Genomic DNA, 24,441 nt, shown 5'->3' on the forward strand with positions numbered 1-24,441 from the left:
TTTCACTGCTTCCCAATGCTTCTTGCCAGGGTTGGCCATGTATCTAGAAACCACTCCCACTGCAAATGCAATGTCCGGCCTAGTAGCAACCATGGCATACATGAGACTGCCACAAGCTGAAGCATACGGAATCTTGGCCATATCAGCCCTGTCTCTATCTGACTGTGGGCTGTCCATAGCACTGAGTTTCACATATGGAGGCAAAGGAGTACTAGCTTTCTTCCCCCCGTCCATATTGAACCTCTGCAAAACTTTGCCAATGTATTCCTTCTGAGACAAATACAACACATGCTGATTTCTGTCCCGAAGTATCCGCATACCCAAGATGTGATTTGCATCACCCAAATCCTTCATATCAAAGGTTTCATGCAGCCTCTTCTTCAAGGCATCCATCTCTTTACGAGATTTCCCGGCAATCAACATATCATCAACATACAAAATGAGAATTAATAGACTGCCATCCAAAGCTTTCTTGGTGTACAAGCAGTGATCTATGTCACTTCTCCTGAATTTCTGAGATTTCATGAATGTATCAAATTTATGATACCATTCCCTTGGTGCCTGTTTGAGCCCATAAAGACTCTTTTTCAGCTTGCATACAAGCTTCTCCTTTCCACTCACTGCATAACCCTCTGGCTGCTGCATATATATCTCCTCATGGAGATCACCATGAAGAAAAGCAGTCTTCACATCCATCTGAATCAAGTCCAGATCATCATGCGCAACCAAAGCCAACACAGCTCTAAGTGTGGTCATTTTGACCACTGGAGAGAAGATCTCATCAAAGTCCACACCATATTCCTGCTTGAAGCCCTTAGCCACTAACCTGGCTTTGTATCTTGGCTTTGCATCTGGTGCAACTTTGAGCCTGTAAACCCACTTGCATGGCAAAACCTTCTTGCCTGCAGGCAAATGCACCAACTTCCATGTTTCATTTTTATGCAGAGAATCCATCTCTGACTTCATGGCACGCTCCCATAGAGCCTTGTCTGCCCTCTGTAAAGCCTCCTTGTAACATGAGGGCTCCCCACAGTCAGTGAGCATCAAGTAGTCAACCCCTGGAACAAACCTGTCAGGGGCTCTGGAGGGTCTAGTGGACCTCCGTACCCAATGACCATCATTTGCAGGTTGCTGTCCAGCCTGCATATCACCCATTGGTGGCTCCTGTTCCATGCCATAAGGCTGAAATATCATGCCCGGTATCTCCTCCAACTGTGGTATATCCATAGGGATATCTTCTGCCATCTCTGGCTGTCCATTTGGACCATTTTCAGCACCATTTAAGGGCTGGTTTTCCTGCTGTAATGGCTGATTTACAGCCCTTTGTTGTTGTCCATGATGTCCATCATCATCAAAGATGACTCTGCCAGGCTCCTGTTGCCTTGCAGGCATCTTGTACATGCATGTTTCATCAAAAATGACATCATTGCTGCGTATGATCTTTCTATTCATGGGATCCCAAAGTCTATACCCCATTTCACCTCTGTCACCATATCCTAGGAATATGCATTTGTGAGACTTAGGATCAAGTTTGGTGCGCATTTCCCTGCGTATGTGCACGTACGCAACGCAACCAAACACTCTCAAGTGCTTGTATGACGGAGGCTTCCCTGTCCATACTTCTTCTGGCACTTTCCCACCAAGCCTCGTGTTAGGTGACCTGTTTATAAGGTGAACGGCTGTCATAACAGCTTCAGCCCAAAAACCATGAGGTAATGCAGCATGTGACAACATAGAACGGACCTTCTCCTGTATGGTCCTGTTCATCCTCTCTGCTGTCCCGTTTTGTGGAGGATCATAAGGAGTAGAGAGCTCCCTCTTGATGCCTTTAGCATCACAAAAGTCCTGAAACTGTTTGGACATATATTCTCCCCCATTGTCGGAACGCAAAGCCTTCAGTGTTTTGCCAGTTTGATTCTCAACAAGAGCAACAAACTTCTGAAACACTGAGAATGTATCACTCTTCAAACGAAGAGGATAAACCCACAACTTGCGTGTGGCATCATCAATAAAAGACAAAATATTTTGCCCCTCCTAAAGAAAGCTGAGGCATCTCACATACATCTGTATGCACAAGCTCTAACTGAGCATCTTTCTGTCCAAGAGCTTTCTTGTGGGCGCACTGTAGTTGCCTACCATATATACAATGCTCACAAAACTGAAAACTTGAAAACTTTAGAGAAGGCAAGTAACCCAAACGAGACAATTGCTCCATTCCCTTGATACTCATGTGTCCCAACCGGCTATGCCACATAGAAATTTCCGGCAGCTCGGTTGCATTTACATTAGCATGGTGACAAACACCTGCATGCATAAAGTAAAGAGTGTCCACCTTAGAGCCTCTGGCAACAACCAGTGAGCCCTTACATATCTTCCACTTTCCACTACCAAATGTGGTAACATAACCAGCATCATCAAGCTGTCCAGTAGAAAGCAGGTTCTTCTTGATCTCAGGCACATGCCTGACATCATGGAGCATAAGTTGTGAGCCATCTGAAAATACAAGCCTAACATCACCTCTGCCAAGAATCTTGCATGCATGGTTATCACCCAAATAAACCACTCCTTCATTGCCAGTAGTATACCTGACAAACAAGTCTCTGCAACCTGTGACATGAAAGGAGGCACCTGAATCAATGATCCATGAGTGCATACCATGACCACCTGTAAGAAGTGAATGGGCATCAAGTGAAAACGTAAAGAGGACCTCATCCTCACTGCCACCTGCATGTGACACATTGATTTCTTCGATCTTGACTCCACTTTTGCCCTTTGGCTTTACATCTTTGGCTTCATCCTTGTCTTTGTCTTTGCCTTTTCCCTTTTCTTTTTGATCATTTTTCCATTTGTAGCATTGCTTTTTAATGTGTCCCTTCTTGCCACAATAATGGCATTCCAAATCCTTTTTGGAGCGAGACTTGCTCCTTCCCCTTTCTTGGCTTTTCCCCCTTTGCTGGGATCTCCCACGTGCATTCATTGCATTGGACTTTCCAACAGAGTTGTTTTTCCTGTTCATCTCTTCTTGAAGAAGAGCACCCTCAACATCTGCATATGACAGCATAGCATTCGAATTGCTAGTGGCTGTCCTAAATGTGTCCCAACTCTCTGGCAAAGTGCATAACAGAAAAGTGGCTTTGAACTCATCGTCCATTGCCAACTTTTGATTAATGACCTGGCTGACAATACCATTAAACTCATTGAGATGGGCTGTCATAGATGCCCCTTCCTTCATCTGAAGGCCTATGAGTTTCTTCAACCAATACACTTTGCTTGAGGCACTTTGTTGGGCATACAAGTCCTGCAATCTCTGCCACATTCCCCAAGCTGTCTTCTCTTCACGAATGCTGAAAAGTAATGAGTCTGACACAGACAACATGATAGTAGATCTTGCCAGCTCATCCATATCTTCCCACTCTTCAGCAGTAAGAGAAGCGGGCATCACACCCCTTTCTTTGATAGGCTTGTGATGCTTTTTCTGGAGCAACACATTGTAGCACTGGGTTTGCCAAATATCATAATTCTGCGAGCCTTCAAGCTTCTTGATGTGAAGCAATGAAGAGCTCTCACCTGTGGTTGCCATAGCAATATGCAACCTTTAATGCCTGACTCCCTGCAAATGTGCAAACACTGCACCCAAAGCACACAAAGTGCTCACAAATGTTCTCCCAAGCTTTATCTCCCACTGCGGAAGCAAGAATGCAACTTTTCTCCCACTTTTTGTGATGAAAACACCAAAATCTGGTTGCTGCAGATTTTGGACAGCACCTCAAATGTGCTCTTTTGCCCTTCCAAAGTACTGTAGAGCAGTACCAAGTGCTCACCAATGATGTACCAAACCTGTACCGGCAATTTCAGCAGCTGAAATTGAACCTTTTGGTCACTCAAAACAGTGTACAGCCATGCCAAAACATGCACAAAGCTGTGCCAAATCTGTACCAACAGGTACAATAGCAATAAATGCTCTCCTGGCTGTCCAAATGAGTGAAAATCAGACTTTTACAGTCCTGTACACTGCATAAAACAGTCCCGAACAGAAATTGGGCAAAAGCCGCTTGAATGCAAGCTGATTTTTGAGGATTCAAGGCATAAATGTCTTGCCTGTTGCTTTGCCAAGCTCAACAAGCATACAAACTTGAAAAGCCCCTTGATTTAAGATCAATTTCTGATCATGCATGGTACATTGACGCACATGAAGGCATCCAGAGTGTTCACGATGCTTCCCCCTGGCCACATATACATCCAATACATGAAAGCCCCTTGATTTACAGGCACATTGAGTGCTTGTAAGGCATCAGCACATTATCCACAGCATCAAATGCGATCGCCTGCATGCAAATCAACCAAATCGGCACAAAAGCCCCTTGATTTGCACTGCAATTTGCTGCAATTTTGCCCAAATGTGCGATTTTTCACATCATACAGCATGTATGAGTGCTTAATTGCACAATTACATCAAAACCCCCAAATTTCGACATCCAATTTCCTGCAAATTGATCTTGATTTGACCAATTTCCTGCAAATTGATCCTGATTGTGACCAATGTCACCCAATTTTGCCAATTTTGCTCAAAATTGAGCAATTGGGCACCTGTACCTGCTCAATTGTTGATTGTACTTGCTCAATTGCAAATCCCAAAAAAAATTTGAGGCAAATACATTGTAATTTCTGATTTTTGTTGCAGGAAAGGAGGGCGTCGATTTTGCTGTTGATGCTGCTGCTCGTCAGGCTTCTGTGCAGGTGGACACAAGGGAGTCTTGCCAAGCCTTGTGCAGAAGGCTGTGGCTTCTTTGACAACCGAGTCAGAGGCTTGTTTAAGTATGAAAAAAAAAGATTACATGAGGCTGGCTGCGGAGGTGGTGGTGGTGGTGATAGACGAGCGACGGAGGAGCTTGAGCTCGTCCTGGAAATCGAGGGGCCTGTCGGTGTCGTTGCGGATCCTCTTCACTCGCGGCGTGCCCAGATGCTTGTGTTGGAAGCCATACATCTGCAAGATCTGGTTGTCTGCGAAGTTGAAGGCGCGCTCCATCTGCTTGATGCAGCGCTGGGCGGCGTAGTCCGTCCCTTTCCCACAGGGCTTGCAGCCCGATTGTGTATCCGCTCGACTGCTCACACTCGACCTCCGCCTTCGCCTGTGTTGGTTTCGCCTAGCGCATCTACGCCCAGCGCTCGCTCACGCTTCGCCTTGTGGACTAGCTTCGCTTAGTAGCGCTACGGGTGTTTTTGACGAGCACCCGCCTGGGTATGCGCCTGAATGTCAAGGGAAATGCGCCTGATTGGCTAATGCTCCTTATCGCTACCAGCTGTGCAGCGCTTTGCTGCGCTGCCTGTCAGCTGATACCTGCAACACCCAAGCTAGCCTTCGCTTCACACACCTCTGCTCTATGCTGTAAATCGTCAAAGAGAGAGAAGCTTCTTTCTATGAGGAGAAGACAGCTTGATGGACTAACCTCTGCTCTGATACCAGTTGATGGGGAGAAAACCAGAATTAGGGTTAGAGTTCATTCATGGGAGACATACACAGAGAAGCAAGGGAGAGAGAGAGAGAGAGTTGTGGGGATAAGTCAACTCATGAGGCATGAGTGTGTGACTCCCCTATCACACATGTATATTGCACTAGTACACATAGTGCACTTAGTACATTAAAAGTACTAAGTGTACTATGTACTATAACTTATGGGCTTGTACACACTATAAGGGTGGGCATAACGCCTTTACCCCAACATGGTGTCCCCTTTTGATCCCTTTTTATGGCCCTTGGTTGTGGGCTGGCCACCCCTGTTTTCCTCGTATTTTTCCCTATTTTCCTGGTAATTTTCCCAGGTCAGGTGACTTTTCTCCAGTCGGCCAGCTTTGGTTTGTCCAGTCAGCCAGTAGCTTTGCTCCAGTCGTCCAGCCGTCATGACCTGTTTATAGGTGGGCTTGCCTCCTCACTTTTTCATAGCTTGGTCATCTTTTGTATCCCTCACTTATGAGACTAGTTTGTCTCTTGCTCGGGATTGCTTTCATTGCAGTATATTCAGCATAGTTGCTTCATATCTCTCTCTCTCTTGCACTTCTCAGATCAGCACGCTCTAGTGCTTCTCTTGCTTCCGCTCTGTGCACTCTTTCACGGGGGAGGGAAGCGAGGGAAGGGGAAGGGTGGGGGGGGGATGGGGCTACGGTGAGCAGGAGCGAAGGGCGCAGGCCAGAGAGGGGGGCAGTGAGGGAGAGAGGCGCGGACGGGGGGGCAAGGAGAGGGCAACATGAGAAGGGGGGAGGGGGGGGGGGGTGTGGTGCGCAGGCAATGGCAGAGGAAGAGGGAGAGGAGGCTCAGGACGGGGCAGGGGCAGCGCAGTTCGCTTGAGTCAGGCCCGGGAGGGGGCTCGCAGCTCCTTCGCTTGAGTCAGACCATTATATCTATCCAGAGTTATTAAAAAAGCCTAGATTTTTGTGCATCACATGGATACTTAAGCTTATGTAGCTAGTTTTATTCAGTTTTTTTCGTTTCCATGGTTCAGATTCATCATGGATACATTGTACTACCTTTTTGGTCTCATAGATCCTCTAGGTCTTTTGAACACGTCCCCTATTATATTATTGTCATTTGTACTTGTCGGGTATAGACCCTTTTTTTCTCAAGAAGTGAGTGGTGAGATGATGCTACCTGTCAAGAATGTCTTGCCGCTTCAAAACTGACAACAAGCCCCTAGCGGTGGTCAATAATGAACGCTGGCCTTTGTACTCAGAATCTGCTTTTCTCAAGGTCGTGCTGGATTCATCTACAATCCAAAAGCAAGCAATTTGTTTAGGATCAAATCATAAACATCAGCTATGTCGATGTGCAACCCTTAATACTCCCCAGACAAAAGGCTAAGCATTCAACTCCATTTTAACTTACCTAATGTGGCAAGTGTGTTGAAACCTCTCTCCAACTCCTGCAAATGTAATATGTTTCAAAACTCCAGCATTGCATCAAGGTCTTCAAAGCTTGAATGGGAGAATCTATCAAGCCATACCTGTACCATCATTTGCCTAGTTCTTCGGAGAGACTCCGTGACACTTTCAGCAGCAGCTGACATGCCTGCTTGGGTCCTTCCATTGATATCAAGTTTATTAGAACCACATTACTCAAGCAATCCCAATTTGCTAGTGTTTTACTTGATCCACCTCTTTCATCTTATGTGAAAGCCTCTGGAACTAAATCAACTAGTATCTACCCAAGACCAAAACAAATGAAAATATTGATCATTAAGAAAGGGCTCACTGTAAGTTGCGCCGGAGATTCGTAGACTCCTCTCCACCACCAAGGAGAAGGTCCCTCTGTTATGATTCCAAGAAATGAGCTAAAATCAATCATTAGAAACAAAAGAGGATTAAGGCTGTAAAATTAAGAAGCAAATGATCTAACCTCTGATCTTGCTGCTTTTTGAATGTTGGCTTTTGCCTGGAGGTTTGCGCTCCTCAAGGTTGAATGCAAACTAGTAGAAAATCACAAGTAGCATTAATCTTCAAGCCACAAAGCATCTGAATCAGACCTTTTGCAGGTCTCCTTCAAAATGAAGGAAAGGAACAGAACACCAAGTTTACAACCTACCTTTGGTACCCTCTTTTCCAGTCCTCCAGGATCTTTAAGCAAGCATCCTTCTCTTCAACACTGCTTCACATCATAAGAGGCTGGTGAAACCAAAAAGACAGAGAAGTTCAAGACAGCAAGCTGGACTTCTATGACCTAGTACATGCAGTAGGAAAGGTAAATAAGGCCTCTAACTCTCTACTTTATTGACATCAAAGAGAGTGAAATAAACCCAACATTAAAACTAAATGGCATGACCAAAATGGATTGCTCTTCAAAAACAGTCTATTGGCCCCCGCCTCCCTATTTCCCCACCCATTCCACCGCCATAAACACATCTTCGCACCCATGTTCTCTTGCTCTGCATTGCTTCCTAATACAGCCACAATAATTCTGAAAGAAAAACTTATCCAATCAGATAATTATTACGACAGATTGAAATTGTGGGTTCAACAAAAACATCTCCCTCACTCGGCACAACTTTATCTTCAGCAAAAAAAGAATCATATTCACAACCTTCAATTTTCTCTCTTCCATTGTATCCCCCTTTGGCACTTGTTTTGGTTGCCTTCACCCATTTTCTTTAAACGAGGTGAGTGTGAGACCGGCGACCACATACATGTATTCACCCACATTAAAGACAATCTTTTGAAAAGAGTATGGGTGCTCACTATCTTCCATTAGTCTGGGACAGGCAAGGGGCAGTCTTTGAGGTTTGACCTACAGCTGTTTCTTTCAAAGGTAAAAGCTACCATCCCCATAACTTGTTGAGTAGAGTTTTTATAAAGAAGAATCATTTCTAGCAAGTTCTCTCAAGAAAAGAAGAAAGATAGATGTCTACTCCATGATGGCTCGAGCCAAGGAAGTTGCATGGGAGGAGCTGGTTTTTGCTATTCGGGAGCAGTATGCTTGGAACTTGCTAGAGTTTGGTGGCTCTTGTTAGAAGTCATCTCCTGTCTATACCTATTTACCAGGGCCTTTGTTGTGGGTGTGCCCGCACTTTGTAGGTGTTTTCTCATTTTTCCTCACTCCCAGTATTTTTCCCCCATTTTTTCCCATTTTTCTGTGGCTTGGGTGGCAGCCCTGAGGTGGCAGGATGTCTTAGTTGTTGGCCGACTGCAGCTGTATGCTTACTGGTGCTGGCCAACTGTATGTGGACACCTTCTTGATGCTGGCCGACAGTACACAGTGCTGGCCAACTGGTATTTATGCTGGTCGTGGTGGACATGCTCCTGTCGGCTGTCCTAGAGCAGGCCGACTGCCTTCTTGGGGCCATATAAAATGGCCCCACGGCCCCTTGCTACATTTGTCTTGTAGTGTGTTGTATTCGGGGTCTTCTTGTGTATATAGAGCAGAGTTACACGCCTATCTCTCTACTTCTCTTGTGCTGTTTATTTTCTGCACTGTTCTTGCTCTAGTGTTTCCAGATTTTGTCATCATCTCTGCTGCGTATTCTGACATGGTATCAAAGCCCTAGGCTCTTGATAGATCTTGGGAGTTGTGTGAGCAAGAGGGGGACTGTTGCGTTGCTGATTGGTGGACTGTTTTGGACTGTTCGGGAAGAGGAGAAGCAAGAGGACGGCGGGCTGATTTGCTGGACAGCCACTTGCAAGTGTAAGTTCTTTCTTGTTCCCACCCACCCACCCTTTTTCAGTTACATCCCCGCAATGGTATATTTATTAGAGATGGCTGAGAAGCATGTGAAGATCCCTACACTCCCCACGTTCCCGGTGGACCGTCAGTTGGACGGGAACAACTACGGCATATGGAAGGTTATGATGGAATCTATTCTGGAGTCATACGACCTTGCTGATTTCATCGTTGTTGGGGTTCCACGGCCGGAGGTAGAGGAAGGGGAGTTACTATCGATTCGTAAGGACCGAGAGGCACAGGCACAGTTGTGGGATCGTGTCAACGCCAGGGTCCATTCGTTTTGTGAAGACTAGTGGTCTTCACCCAAGCTCTTCTCTTCTATAATCAACATAGACACCAAATCTGTGAAATTGGGAATGTTTCCCCGAGTCTGAACAGACGTCTTGAATGCCTTGTATTGTGACTCGAGTCCACGTAGACAGACTTCCACCTTATCATCATCATCTACTGAAACGCCAATAGATGCAAGGGATTCCACAATACCCTTGATCTTCAATGCATAGTCATTCATAGACATACTCTTTTTCTCCACAGTATGAAGTTCATTCTTCAACTGTATCTTTCGTGCCCTTGGTATTCGTTTTAGAGAGTTTTACCAAGGTGTCCCACGCCTCCTTGGGAGACTTGGCATCCTGTATGTGCCCAATCATGGTGTCATATATACTGATAGAGAGCCAATACATAACTTTTATGGCTCCTTGGTTCCAATCCTTGAAGTCTTTCACATCTGCAGTAGTCGGATTGATCTCCGGTACCTCTGGTGCCTCTTCATGCTCACCTTCTATGTAGACACAGTAACCCTTTCCCATCAAGAAATTTGTCAACTTGAACCTCCAAGCATGGAAGTTGTTCTTATCAAGCTTCTCAGCAATAATCTAGTTTATGCCATCATTTGACATCTTGCCAGACACACAGATTTACCAAAAACAGCACTCTGGTTTGTCCTGCACAAACTGCTGTATTTTCTACAGCGATACTGTACTTACTCAAATGTCACAACCAGTGACCTCAATGTGCATACATACACCCAATGGCAACTGTTGACCTCCTTGCAGCACACACAATGTCTGCACAACCAATCTGTTCCTGCAGTTCTTAAAACAGAGTTCTGCATAGAAACGATGACTTACCCGTAGTGCTCGAAATCGCCTGCTTTCTGAAAAACAGATATCCTAATGCACCCGAAACGCGTTTTCGGCTTCAAAAATTTCTGTCTAATAGGACTGATAGGACAGTATAGTTGCCCTATAGCTTTACTCCCGCAAAGAAAGCTCCTCAATCAGAGATCGTTTGCCGGTGCCTCCCGTAGAGCTCCCGACAAGGGTGTAGTCGCCAACACAAATAGGGAAGAGTAGTTGAAGCTCTTACCCTCATACCACTTCCTGTGCTTCGCTTGCTTGCAGCTCAGCCCTTAAGGCTCTAATACCATGAGAGTAATTTCCCTCATAGTATATAGTCTTCTCTCTTAAGTTAATGATTATAGAGAAGAAAACAAGATAGAAAAAAATTCATCCTTCCTTCTCTCTCTTGTGTCTTACTCTCTCGTGTGTGTGTGTGTGTGTGTGTGTGTGTGTGTGTGTGTGCGTGCTTGTAAGGAACTCAAGCTCTCCCTCTCTCGTATATTCTCTTTATGGTATTAGAGCTCTGATTTGCGTGAGAAAGCAAGAGGAGGCAAGAACAAGATAAGCTAGGAATTGGTACATGGGTAAGAGTATTTTTATCACTTTTTCTCTTTGATTTTAAAATAACACCTTTGGTAGCTGTGAGAGCTATAGGCAAATAGGGAAGTCACAGTCTCTTAGATTAAGGCATCCTCCTGAAGACCATGTTACAAGTAGTTAAGTACATTGTGAAGTTAACTATGTTAATTGAAATTTTCCTATTTTGCATGTTTTGGACCCCATTTTGGCTTTGTAAGTTTTCAAGTTGCAGTAGAAATTTGCTTGTAGGATAGTCTATATAGAGAATCTAAGTGTTGTTATAGGTGTTGGGACAGATGTATGTGTATATGGCTAGTTCACATAGAGTAAAATTCTAACATATTTATAGTACCACTCCTGAAGATTATAGATTTACTATAGAAGGCTTTTTGGAAGAACTATTTGGTAAGTTGTTGTAAGTAAATATGTCTAATAGTCTATCACAAATTTCGAGCAAGAAGTTAGACAAGAATAACTTCCAAGGACATGGAAGTTCAGGATGACCAATTTCCTTATAAGAAAAGGATATTGGGAGTTCATCATCATAGGTGATGAAAAGGAGCCAAAGATTGCTAAAGAAAATCCAAATCCATAGCAGGGGGACATGTACGTAAAGCATTGCACATAAAAGATCTAGAAAGGTGCTATATTGGTTGTTGTTTGTCAGTATGAGATTCTATGATTATACATATACAAGATGCACAAACACCTAAGAAGGATTGCAACACCTTGATGAAGATATACAACACAAACACCTAAGCTCAGAAGATGCAGCTAAAGCAAGAATTGCATAATATGACCAGAGAAAATATGAGTATAAATGATTACTTGGTGAAGGTTAAAGTGCTTATAGATACCCTTTCTTCTATTGGATCACTCTAGTAAATGATGGTGATATAGTTTCAAGAACCTGGAATGGCCTTAGCAAGAGATACATCTAATTTCAGGCCTCCATTAAAGTTTGAGAAAACTTTCCTGATTTTCAAGAACTGATTTTTCTTCTCATCCATGAGGACATGAATATTGGGGGAGGTTCATCCTCTCAAAATACAAATGAATTGGCCTTTCACTCAGATATAAGTAGAGGAGGGAGATCATCATCTAGAGATCGAGGTGGAGGTCATTTTGGAAATCGAAACCAATAGCAATAACAAGAAGAAAATTAATTTGATATAGGTGAAAGAGGCCACTCTAGAAGAGAGAGGTCGAGGTCTTTCGTAAAGAAATCAACATACAAATAGGATATAGTACTATTAATATGGCAAATTAAGGCACATGATAAAGAACTGCTATAAAAAGCAAATGATGTCAAAAATGGAAAGTTACAGCAGTAAGGCAACTGTACATTATCAAGTACACAAGGTGGTGATGTGATGACAGAAGTGAGCAGGTATCTGTGATGCAGATAGGAGATGTGTCAAGATCAAGAGTATTTGGTATCTGGATTTTGGTGCCTCTAACTAATAGACTAGTCATGGTGAGATATATATAAAATGAAAAAACCAAGATATGTGAAAAATAGGTGATGATACTATGCATCCCATTGTGTGTTGTAAAGTGTGATTGTCTATGCAAGATGGCAAAATGAAGTACTTGGTAGATGTACTTCATGTTCAAAATATTATAAAGAACCTAGTTTCTATTGGATAAATGGTTGGGGGTAGGGTTTACAAGTGAGGTTTAATACTCAAGGATGTTTTGTGGAAGACTTCAAAAATTAGTGTCACTTGGTTATAAGAGGTACTTTCCTAGATGTGAACATGCTTGAGACGAAGGCACCCATGCTTACGTATGGGACAGATGTCATTGTAGACATGACATATTGTATAAGCACATTGGTTATGTGAATATACAACGGCTAAAGTCTATGCAAGTCCAAAATATTATTGTAGGTTTGTCAAAGTTTAATATTGATGGTATGCATGAAATATGTGAAAGCATCCCGGCATGGTAAGCATGTTAGTAGTGCAAGGCTATTAGATGTTATACATTCCGATATATGGGAATCGACCAAGACTGTACCAATTGCACGTTACAGGTATAATGTTACATTCATTGATAATCAAACTAGGAAAGTGTAGGTTTATTTCATGAAGAAGAAAAGTGGGGTGTTTACTCACTTTCAAATATCTAAAGTCTTGGTCGAGGAGGAAAAAGGCATGCAAATAAAATGCTTGAGATAAGATGATGGAGGAGAGTATTTCTCCAATGAGCTCAATGATTTCTTGAGAAAGAAAAGAATCAAGGCATCTTCCTCAACTGCACACCGCAAGTAATCAATCATATCAAGCATATGATGCTGGCCAGAGGTATATGGCAGCATTTGGCTTCTCTTTATAACAGGGTATTGCCCATGAAGAGGATTTCCTTGGAAGTACAAATGCGGGTTATGAGTCCTGCAAAGTCGTTGACAATGCGGGAGCATATTAACAAGCTGCAGGCTCTTCAACAAGAAGTTCTTCAGGCTGGGAAGGAGATATCATCGGAGGATATGGCCATAACGTTGCTATCGCATTTGCCCTCTCAGTACTCAGCATTTTACTTGTCTTTGATTACCAGTGGTAGGCTCAGCACCATCACGTGGGAGGAGCTTGTGCCCATGGTCTTGGACCAGGAGGAAATATTGTCGAACCCTCCACAGGGCGGAGATTCGAAGGCCTTAACTAGCCAACAGTCGAAAGGCTGTAACAAGGGCAAAGAGAAGGCTTCATCGGAGAAGTCTTCAGAGAAGATGTCCGACTTAGACCGCGAGAAACTGAAGGCAGAGAGGACCTGTAATGATTGTGGCGAGAAAAGCCACTATTGGAGGCAGCGGAACACCGAGAAGGGTGAAGAATCCTCGGTAACAATCGTGAAGACTCCATTTGTGCACCTGGAGGTGATGGACACAGATGTTTCATTTTCTTCGGGCAGGGAGGTTGGAGGACTCGCCGCTACGGATACTCGGGAGTGGATTCTAGACAGTGGTGCTTCCAGGCACATGACTCCTTCCCGTTCAGATTTACAGAATCTCTGCAGGTATTCTGGTCACATTCTTACTGGGGATACATCCACTATCCCAGTTCACAAAGAGAGCAGGTTGGAGATAGTTCCCGATGGTAGAGGGGGGAAGCATTCCTCCTAGGTGTTGTATGTTCCCACACTTGGTTTTCATCTGTTGTCAGTGCATCAGGTTTGCAAGACTGGCATATGGGTGGAGTTTGATGAGCATTTTGTTGCTCTCCGGGACAAGGCAATAGGCCAGGTAGTTTGGGAAGGCGGAGTGGAGAATAGAGTTTACAAACTTTCAACACTCTCTCTCCCAAGTCCTTAGTTTTGTGATGAGTGGCAGTCTGGTAATGGCCACTTAAGTGTGGATACGCTGCAGGTGCAGGCTTTCCAAGACCAGATGGAGGATGGCGGCAGTTGGCAGGAACTAGTACAGATGTTGGTAGTTCTTGTGTTCGTCAATCAGAGGAAACTTTACAGGTAACTTATGCTCTGATGTCTCGTAGTATTCGGGACAAAGAAACTCCTGTAGATGAGGAAGTTCTTTCCACGGGGACCTATTGGAAAGCCAGGCAAGTGGCAGTTGATTACTTGCAGAAGGAGGTGGATGTTGCACATTCTCCAGGCTTTGTGGTTCTAGATTCAGAGGGGGTTGGTTACAGGTTTTCGAAGGCCTTGAGTGGTCTTCAGCAGGTTTCCAGGACTTGGCATCCCACCATAACATGTGTTGATCCTTGTGAGCAGTATGATGCTTCTCTGACTCGAAAGCAGAATGGTTCATTGATTTGGTTGATGTATACCAGATTGGACGGAAGCTTCCTGATGGGGCTGTTGAGCTCATGTTTGTAGGTGACTCTTTGGGAGGCAGGATTGCGTATCTTGTGGTTTCTGCAGCATGCGAAGGATCTTGGTCTCTTTTACACAGGAGGGGGATTGATGGATGGAGTCCGACTCCACGGTTGGAGTGACTCAAATTGGGGAGGAGATCCAAACACGAGGAGATCTACTTCAGGCTCGGGAGCAGTTTTATGGAGCAGTAAGAGGCAGTCATCTTTTGCCTTGTCGTCGACAGAGGCAAAATACCAGGCTGCTTGTAGTGCTGCTTCTAAGGTGGTGAGGTTACAGAGGTTGCATGGCAGGATTGGGTTTCCACTGGTGGAATCCACGGTCATCCAGAGGCACTTTGTTCGTGAAAAGATCGTTGCTGATGACATCTTGCTAGAGTTCTGTTCGACGAAGGACAGTACGGTGTACCTCTTCACGAAGTCACTATCTCAGGCTTTGCTGGCAGCACTCCAGCTCCCTGTGGTTGGTTTCACAGCCAGGAGCTCACAGGGGGTGTTAGAAGTCATCTCCTGTCTATACCTATTTACCAGGGCCTTTGTTGTGGGTGTGCCCGCCCTTTGTAGGTGTTTTCTCATTATTCCTCACTCCCAGTATTTTTCCCCCATTTTTTCCCATTTTTCTGTGGCTTGGGTGGCAGCCCGGAGGTGGCAGGATGTCTTAGTTGTTGGTTGACTGCAGCTGTATGCTTACTGGTGCTGGCCGACTGTATGTGGACACCCTCTTGATGCTGGCCGACAGTACACAGTGCTGGCCGACTGGTATTGATGCTAGTCGTGGTGGACATGCTCATGTCGGCTGTCCTAGAGCAGGCCGACTACCTTCTTGGGGCCATATAAAATGGCCCCACAGCCCCTTGCCACATTTGTCTTGAAGTGTGTTGTATACGGGATCTTCTTGTGTATATAGGGCAGAGTTACACGCCTATCTCTCTACTTCTCTTGTGCTGTTTATTTTCTGCACTATTCTTGCTCTAGCGTTTCCAAATTTTGTCATCATCTCCGCTGCGTATTCTGACAGCTCCCCCCACAAAGTCCATTCTCCACCATAGTCACATGGGTCGCGGGACGGGGAAGGGTTTGGGGATGGGGAATGCCTGGAGGCAGGGAACGGGGACGGGGGGTGGAACGGTACACAAAAAATGCATCAATATATCCATCAAATGTTAAGTATTTATATTACATTTGAGTACTTTGAAAGAAAGCACACAAAATGACACAATTCATGATTCATATTACAAAAATGGTGTACTGCTAACTATGTACACAAAACACAATACAAATGTCGAGACTCAACGGCTGAAGCATAGTGCCATAGTCTACTCTCTGAATGCAGATACTAGAAAATAAACCATGTCTACATAAATATAGCTTGGGTAGAGGGCTCTAAAGGCTGAGCTGCACATGTGACATCCAAGGTTGAAGCCTACGGTGTTGCGCTAATCAATCAGAATCCATACTGAAGGAAATACTGGCCTCATTGTCATGAGCATCAGTCTCTGTGACCTCAACCTGCTCATTCTCCTTCTCTTGTTGCTGCTCCCACTTCACAAAAGGATCTGCTTTTGCAATCACCCCCTTGCCCAACATATGCAAGTTGGCACTTACAAAAACCAAATCACGGGCTTTTTCTACACCAAGGTAGTTTCTCTTCTTTGATGCAATGTGACTATAGGAGCTCCAGAGTTGCTCCAAACAAGAGGAGCTCACAGCCTGGCTGAGAATAGCCAATTGCTTGTAGCTCTGGTCCATCTCATCCAAATCCTCCCACCACAAAGCTGCCCCAACCCGAGTCTGATCCTCCTATGCATCAGAGCAACCATACATGCCACAAAAAGATCTATACTCTGCAAGTGAGTCTCTTATTTTGCGCCTTGCACTAGGCTCTCGCACCAATCTCTCTAAGATAATCCACCAACCACTATTCACCTCTCGATCATTTTCTTGACCCTTGCCTTGAAACTCGGGGTCCAAAATGTATGCTGCTGCATGCAGAGAATGATATGCATTCCATCTTTTGACACAAAGATCCTGAACCATCTCATACTTGCTCTTGAGAGTGTCCTCGTCATCCTCGTCATCATGATCAAATTGCTCTTGCTCTTTAATGAGCTCTTTCAATTGCTCAATCATCCTGTCCATGGCCTCATACACTTTCCCAATGCATGGCTTCATGCCATCCACAAGCCTCAACAAATGCATTATGGGCTGCACCATCGCATCAATGCGACGCACATGCTCCCAAAACTCAAGATCTTCAGCATCATCTTTGCATTTCCACCCTCAAGTAGTAGAGGCTAACGGAGATGTAGTGAACTCATCACTAATGAAAACCTGCCTCAATGCGGCACTACATGTACTCAGCTGGCCCAACATCAGAAAGTTATACGCAAACCGTGTCTCCGAGTACTTCAAGAGCTGCTTGCTTGATTTCTTATGAAACTCATGTAGTAAGAATTGATGATTCAACACAAAAGTGCCCTCTCAATGATGGGCGCAATCCAAGGCAACTTCCCTATATCCTTCAGCAAATTATTGAGGCAATGTGCCATGCAAAATGACACTGTCACATGTGGATACATCATAGTGGTTGAGTACTTTAGGTACGGTGCGGTATGGTACGTGTACGATACGAGTACGTAAAGTACGCATCAAGATAAGTACTTTAAGTACGTTCATGTTTTTTAGTATGTATGTATGTAAAATAAGAAATATCTAGCATCCATACAAAAATAGCATGAAAGACAATGGTGATACTGAAATGAAAACTAATCTATTAACTACTAAGCAATGACCACTGACTAAAATAGTTAAAAAAACGGGCCAAATAAGTGTTGTACATTGAACCTCATATTTGGTACGAGACCTTATCCGTACGAGGTATGGTACGTATGGAGTGGTACGGAAAGTACTGAAGGTACTCATCAGATGAGTACGGGTACGGAATGCAACTATGGGATATATCCCTTCAACAATGGCACCTATTGCCCTATTGGTGTAACGCGCGGAAGCTCTGAGAGTCTTCTTTCCGCCCTAAACACTCTTGGCAACATGCTGATGCAAACGCAGATATATAGAGAGAGTAGAGAGAGAGAGAGAGAGAGAGAGAGAGAGAGAGAGAGAGAGAGATGTGCTGGAATTTCAGTATATTAATATGGTACAAAAAGGGTACTTTGCTACAGTCCTAGGCTGCCTTCTTAAAAGGTGGTAAACACCCAAAATCTGGTCCTACTATAGGACCCTAGGGATCCAATCCCTAAAGGATTGAATGAATCTTTCAAGGAGCCTCTTGTGCTATTTATAGTTCTTTTGACTTTATGGAGAACTGGCCGACTGCTGGTCGGCCAGTTGATTGGACAAATAAATCATGTTTTGATGCGCTTGTAGTCCCTTTGCCATATCTGGATGCCCCTTCAGCCGCCTTGGTTTCTGGTGCAACCGACCCCTCCTGGAAGGGGCCGACAGTACCCTTTTTCATGCAGCCGACCGCATCCTCTTCTTGTTTTCCCCAAGTCTTGCTCCACTCTGCCCAAAGCACCTGTGCCTCAATCTCTGATCCTATCTGGTTCATAGTGTTTATCTGGTTGCCTCTTCTGGATCAGCGTCTGAAGATTGGCCATGGCATTGATCATGCACATGACAATTGGCGGCCTCGCCATCCACAACAAATCCCATAACAAGGTCACTACCAACAAACTCTATTGCCTCTGTCCACTCTGATGCAAGCACATCAGCACTCTTCTCAATCCTTGATGCATCATGCGATGAAATGAAATACATCTCTCCTCGAGAATAGGCCACTACCCCATGGATAGACCCCTTTTGTGTATCACTCCATCCATCAGCAATGAGAGACACTCCATTCTTTTTCCACATATGCTTTGTGTTCTCTGCAACTTGCTCTACAGCACGCCTCTCTTTCTCAAAAAGAGTGGTACGCAAGGTCTCTGAGGATGGGGGAGTGTAAGATGGACCATACTCGCAATCCATCCATCAGCAATGAGAGACACTCCATTCTTTTTCCACATATGCTTTGTGTTCTCTGCAACTTGCTCTACAGCACGCCTCTCTTTCTCAAAAAGAGTGGTACGCAAGGTCTCTGAGGATGGGGGAGTGTAAGATGGACCATACTCGCAAATCTTCCTCACCATAACCTTGAAGTTCCCAGATCTGGCAGCATGGAAGGCAATATGATCCTGAAAAAAGAAGCGACCATTGCCGTATCAACATCCTCCTTTCTCTTGGGATCCCATTTCTGATCAAGGGTGCCCTGTCGACGTGCAGGAACTGTGGATGGCATGCTAAAGGACGCATGTGGTGTGGACGATGTATGGCTAGCTGATGCTGATGCAGAAGCTCTAGAGGCTCTACTACATGCCTCCGATACAGGTGGCCTCACAAATGCTGCGGGGTCAACTACCACAAGACGTGCCGCCCTCCTTGCTGTAAAGAGAGACGCTTGTGCTGCAGCCCGCTCTAAGAGCTTCGTCCTCTTCTCTTGGCTTACATTTGGGCAAAACTGCACCTTATGCCCAGGCTCATGGAGAAGGTGAGCTCTCACCTTGTTTGCCCCACTTGTTCGTGTGTATGGGCATAACTTGCAGCGCCATTGATGTGAACCTCCCCCACTTCCTGGTCTCTAGGCATTCACCTCTTCCCACCAAGACAAATTTGAACCCTTGCCCCCAATACAGGTTGCTGATGCTCGCGAGGAAGAGGCCATTGTGATTGAACTTTGAGCTTTGAAGGCTGGCCACTGATGGCACTGGGGCCTGGAGGCTAGGCAGCTTAGATGGAGACTGGACTTTGGAGTAGTGGGTTGTGGCAAGAACTTGTGCTGCAGCCTGCTGTGCAGTCACTGCACACTGCAGAGCAGAGATGGAGGAGCAGAGACGGAGGAGAGGTTGAAAGCAAGTGTGCACACGTGACAGCAGAGACGGAAGAAAGCGCACAACAGCACCGACCCGGGCGGAGGAGAGCAGATATGGAAGAGCAGAGACGAAGGAGAGCAAGTGCACAGGTGACAGGTCACAGCAGAGACGGAGGAGGCTGGACTCTGGAGAGCAGAGACGGAGGAGAGCAGAGATCGCTCGACGCTCGCACGACTGGGCCTTTTTTTTAACAAAAAAAAACATAAATAAGGTGATCCGACGCCCGTACGTTTTTTTCCCTTCCCATCCCCAACCAGCCGTCCCACAAGTTTAAGGCGTCCCTTGATAGGGGACAGCCGTCCCCTGGTGAGGGACGGGACATGGGACATCCCCCCTGCAGAGGGACACGTCCCCGTGTGAAAGGGAGGCCGGGATGGCGTTCCCCCATCCCCAAGGCCTGGGACGGGCATCCCCTGTGACTATGTTCTCCACACCAGATCGACATTTTCAGGCCTCTTGCCCTCGACCATTTCTATTTGTATGAATGGGCCAGTATGGTGGGCATCCCCACTAAACCTTCTCAGATCATGCTCCCTCTTGCCGTTCCATGGTGGCAAGACCATTAGAAAACTCCAAGATCCCAAATTTCCAGAGGTGTACGCTTGCACAGAGGAGACTTGGAAGACTCTCTTTCTGCCCTAGGGTAGCCCCAAAATAGAGTAGAGTTGATCCTTCCAGGGACAAAAGAGGAGCTGGCACCATAGCCTTGCCTCCCTTCACGGATCCAGGAGCAAACTCAAAACAGCACCCACCCCATGCCACTCTTGAGGGCATTGAGACTCAGAGGGTGGAGTACTAATACCATGAATAGGCATCCTTTTGGACCCACACTGGGGACAAGGTGACTCGAGATATCTTCGACTTGACGGGGCTGCATCACCGCATAGATGGAGTTCGCCGCCTCTGTGGCCCAATGGAGTCATGGCATCTGATTCCCTTTGAATCCGTGCCATTGCCACAATTTCTAGTGCCAACGTCTTTCAACCTAACCGACACTCATTGCTTCGCGACCACACTCCATGAGGTTCATTGTCACCTAATCTACTAAGACTCTAGGACCCCCCGTTCTCCGAGGACAACATTAAGCGGGCTCTCCACCTCTCCCTCATCAGAAGTGCCTTGGGTGAGGATGGGCTACAAGTCTCCCTCTTCCAAGGACAACACTAAAGGTTGGCCTACGGGCGGCCTTCAATGAGATCATGTAGAAAGATTTTCTTCCAGGGAGGCTTGTTTTTCCAATGAGGCTTTGTTCGAAGGACCTCCTGGGGGCTCTATCCCCCATGGCTGCCCTTATTCTAGCTGCCCTTATTCTAGCTCCACTAGGATACTTGATGTTGAAGAACCACTTGGCTGCCTTTCCTGTCTGGACCAAAAACAGCCAGCTTTGTGATGTGCGGTTTCCAAATCTGCACCAATTCAACACCTCTAAGAGTTCTCCCGGGCTCTGATACCAATGTAATATGTAGAAGAACTGCATGTCTTAAGAATTGTGCAAAACGCAAAGATGAACATAGAAAGAAAGAAAGAAAGAAAGTTATATTAAATGTCTCCTAAAGACCCAATGGGTCTATGAGACCAAAGTGATACAATGCTATCCATATGTCTCATCATGGAAATGAAAAAGAAAACAAATACAAATAACATAGCACTCTGAAGAGAGACAGATGTTGTTCTGAGAGTGTTTTTGTATATATGTATCAATATATACCTAACATAAGGTAAACAACTAAGCCTAGGACCTACCCCACAACCTAGGATAAGATGACTAATGACTGAACTGGCCCTTGCCTCATGGAACTGCCCCTACGGTCATGTGCCCATTAGATCATGACTCCAATGTTCTCAATTTTTCATGCTTCACATGAAACACAAAAAGGGTTTCCAAGTACATCAAAATGCATCAAAAACTCTTTGTAAAATCAAACAAGGGTGTTTCCGTTCACAATGAAGAGTGAAAAGGTAAGTTTCGAGTCCACAATGTAGATCCAGGGGGGCACGAGTGAGGGCTACATGTCGGCAAGGATCTTGGGACACGTGGAAATCAGGGACCATTGCTTACCTGATCAATTGCTGAGCAAGGAGCTCAAATTGGCGCTGGATGGAGCGAAGGGAGGCGAGGCAGTCCTGCGCGAGGGCGTTGAGGCGGGGCAAGGAGGCAGAGTCGCCCGTGCCACCCTCCGATCCACACGTGCGGAGGGCTTGAGCATGGGCCGTAGCAGCGTCACAAGCCTCCTTCCACCGGTTCTTCACATCAGCCAAAGCTTCAGAAAGTTCATCGCCTTCCATCGTTTGCTGTTGGCAAAACTCTTGCCGTAAACTTCACTACTTTTATTCTCTGGCCGTGCTGGCGTCTACATACCAAGCGCCCGCCTATTTTTTGACTTGTTTTGTTTTGTTTTTCGAGCCGGGGTCAGAGACCAGCGGACTCGTTCTGAGACTTGAACAAAGAAATGCTTTTGTCATTAGACTCAGATCGGTATGAGCATCACATATTCGGTAGCTTCGGGCTTAGGGCACGAGTTCGAATCTTGCTGGCAATATTAGCTGAGTGGTGTGTAGCCTTGACTAAGGCTGCTTTATGAGAATGAAAAACACCTCACATTTTGCCGTCATAAAATAAACCCATTGATTTTAAAGTTTGGTAATATGTAGATTTCATTAATGGTGGCAGGCAATGCCGTGGGAGACGTGTAGACTCCCGTCAAAAATTCTAGATTCAAAACACCAACCCTTACATGGTCATGAGGAACATTCTAGACTCCGCTCAGTTGGACAGGCTCATGCACAGTGTTTCCAAGATCTTATTCTGCATCACTCCTTTGCATGTCACACTCACTCTCTCTCTTACACAACCTTTGAATCATATCTTTTCAAACCAAAAAGGTTATAGTAAATGTTTCTTTCCTAGAATCCATATGTCGGAAGCCTAAGGGGCATTAATCATCATAAGGAAATGAAGCATTGCTACATATCGTTACATGGCATGAACTTGTTTAAATATATATATAAGTACACTTTCATGTGGGTGGGGAGCTCACACATTTCTCTTCAAAAATTATAAGACCCAAGAACCGTGCCTTCCCTTGAAATGGTATTTTTGTTTGTGTAAACATAGTACAATAGATTTGTGAGTTTGATTTGTGTAATTGGACTCTCGTGGTATGTTGTATTTCACTTCTTCCACTGCTAACTTCACCTCCTTTCTTAGACATGCTAGGCATGTCTACCCTCAGCTTAAAAAGCACTTGTCATGCACCATCGTGTCCCATGAAATGCAATTGTTGGCACCGAGGAGCAGTTATGGATCACCAATGGATGGCAACAAAGCATTATCACGAAGAGAGTCCATGGTATCTGTCATCAAGACCTTTATAACACTTGGAGAAGAATTCTAATTCTCAAGCACAAAAAGTAGAGCATAGCATTGACTTGCACAAATTAAAAGCATAAACCTTAATAAACAAATCTTTATGACACTTGGAGAAGAATTCTAATTCTCATACAAAGATTTGAGGCCTTAGCCTTAAAAAAATACTAACGCCAAAATATGAAACCATAATTCATATGTCTTCAAAAATATCTCATAGTGATCCAACATATGTTCCACCCGATTAACACATAATATGTCCATTGAATTATTGCCTACATCCAAAATAATATTAGTCAGCACACACAATTAATTAAACACATTAATTCTAACTATATCATACTAGCGCACATAATTGATTAAACACATTAATCTTAGAAGATGATATAAATAAAAGGCATATCCAAAATAAAATATACCCCCAAATATTCTCAATAAAATAATGGGCATCTCCATAAAGGCTATGACTATGGAGAGAGAATGAGGTTGGAACATATTGATCTCTACTCGAAGATTAGGCTTTAATCCGGCAACGAATTTACATTTTTGGTCCTTTGATCTCACTGGTTCAATGGCTTGGAATTGAACAAGAACTTGCCAAAACTTATCCACATATAGTTATACGGTCTCTTTGTCAAGTTGATGAAGCATGTCCCACTGTTGACATGCTCTTGCTTTACATTAAGATGGCAAGAAATTCTTTTTAATGAGCTTTTGAAACTGTTGGAATTAGGGTTAGGATTGCAACAATGCACACACACAAGATAAAGAAGCTTGAGAGCACACAAATTCACTAGATTAGAATGAACAAATGTGTGCCAGATACAAAAGATAAGTATACACCCCAAAATGAGTAGATAAGAGGGTGTACATATGCATGGGAAAAAAACCTCCTAGTGAGGGAAAACAAGCCCCAGCAGTCCTACACACATCACTACCATATAATGCTACAAATCCCCCTTGGAGTGATGATGTGAACATGTACAAGGTATGGCCGATCAATCCTGAAAAGGCAGTAAGCCCAAAGCTTTACGAAAATCTTTGAACTTTTCACGAGGAAGAGGCTTCGCAATGAATAAATCTGCCATGTTGTCATGTGCAGTCACATAGACCAAGCTGATCTCTGCTGTGCAGAGAGTCTTTCCTTGACATAGTGGTAATGCACCTCAATGTGCTTAGTGCGAGCATGAAACACTGGGTTCCTCAACTGCTAATGCACTCTGGTTGTCAATGAAAATCATAGTGCTAGTCCAACACCCAAATCAGCCAACCATAAGATGTTTGAGCCACACACACTCAATTGTAGCTGTAAAAGCTACCCTGTACTACTCAGCTTCATAGTTGGAAGTGGCCATTGTAGGCTGCTTCTTGCTGAGCCATGATATACATGAATCACAAAGGCGAAAGC

General features: G+C 44.7%; 2 protein-coding genes across 2 annotated transcripts in view; both read right to left on the reverse strand.

Moving 5' to 3' along the window:
• The window catches only part of ATSEC20 (Sec20 family protein), a 40,971-nt gene extending 18,842 nt beyond the window's left edge, over positions 1 to 22,129 (reverse strand). The window contains exons 1-7 of the mRNA XM_086798397.1: positions 21,726 to 22,129; positions 7,574 to 7,633; positions 7,388 to 7,457; positions 7,244 to 7,299; positions 6,996 to 7,071; positions 6,878 to 6,914; positions 6,644 to 6,758 (exon numbers count right to left, since the gene is read on the reverse strand). Of these exons, the coding sequence (XP_086654523.1) occupies positions 6,644 to 6,758; positions 6,878 to 6,914; positions 6,996 to 7,071; positions 7,244 to 7,299; positions 7,388 to 7,457; positions 7,574 to 7,633; positions 21,726 to 21,952 (641 nt within the window). The 5' untranslated portion in view covers positions 21,953 to 22,129. The remainder of the gene's footprint in view (positions 1 to 6,643; positions 6,759 to 6,877; positions 6,915 to 6,995; positions 7,072 to 7,243; positions 7,300 to 7,387; positions 7,458 to 7,573; positions 7,634 to 21,725) is intronic.
• Positions 14,249 to 21,711, reverse strand: LOC147638487 (uncharacterized). The gene has a single exon (XM_086798398.1). The coding sequence runs from the start codon at positions 16,950 to 16,952 to the stop codon at positions 16,539 to 16,541; it is 414 nt and encodes a 137-aa protein (XP_086654524.1). The 5' UTR covers positions 16,953 to 21,711; the 3' UTR covers positions 14,249 to 16,538.
• Positions 22,130 to 24,441: the final 2,312 nt, after the last annotated feature.

This window comes from Cibotium barometz, chromosome 5 (assembly GCF_041138505.1).
Source record: "Cibotium barometz isolate CiBa-2024 chromosome 5, ASM4113850v1, whole genome shotgun sequence".
Classification (NCBI taxonomy): Eukaryota; Viridiplantae; Streptophyta; class Polypodiopsida; order Cyatheales; family Cibotiaceae; genus Cibotium; species Cibotium barometz.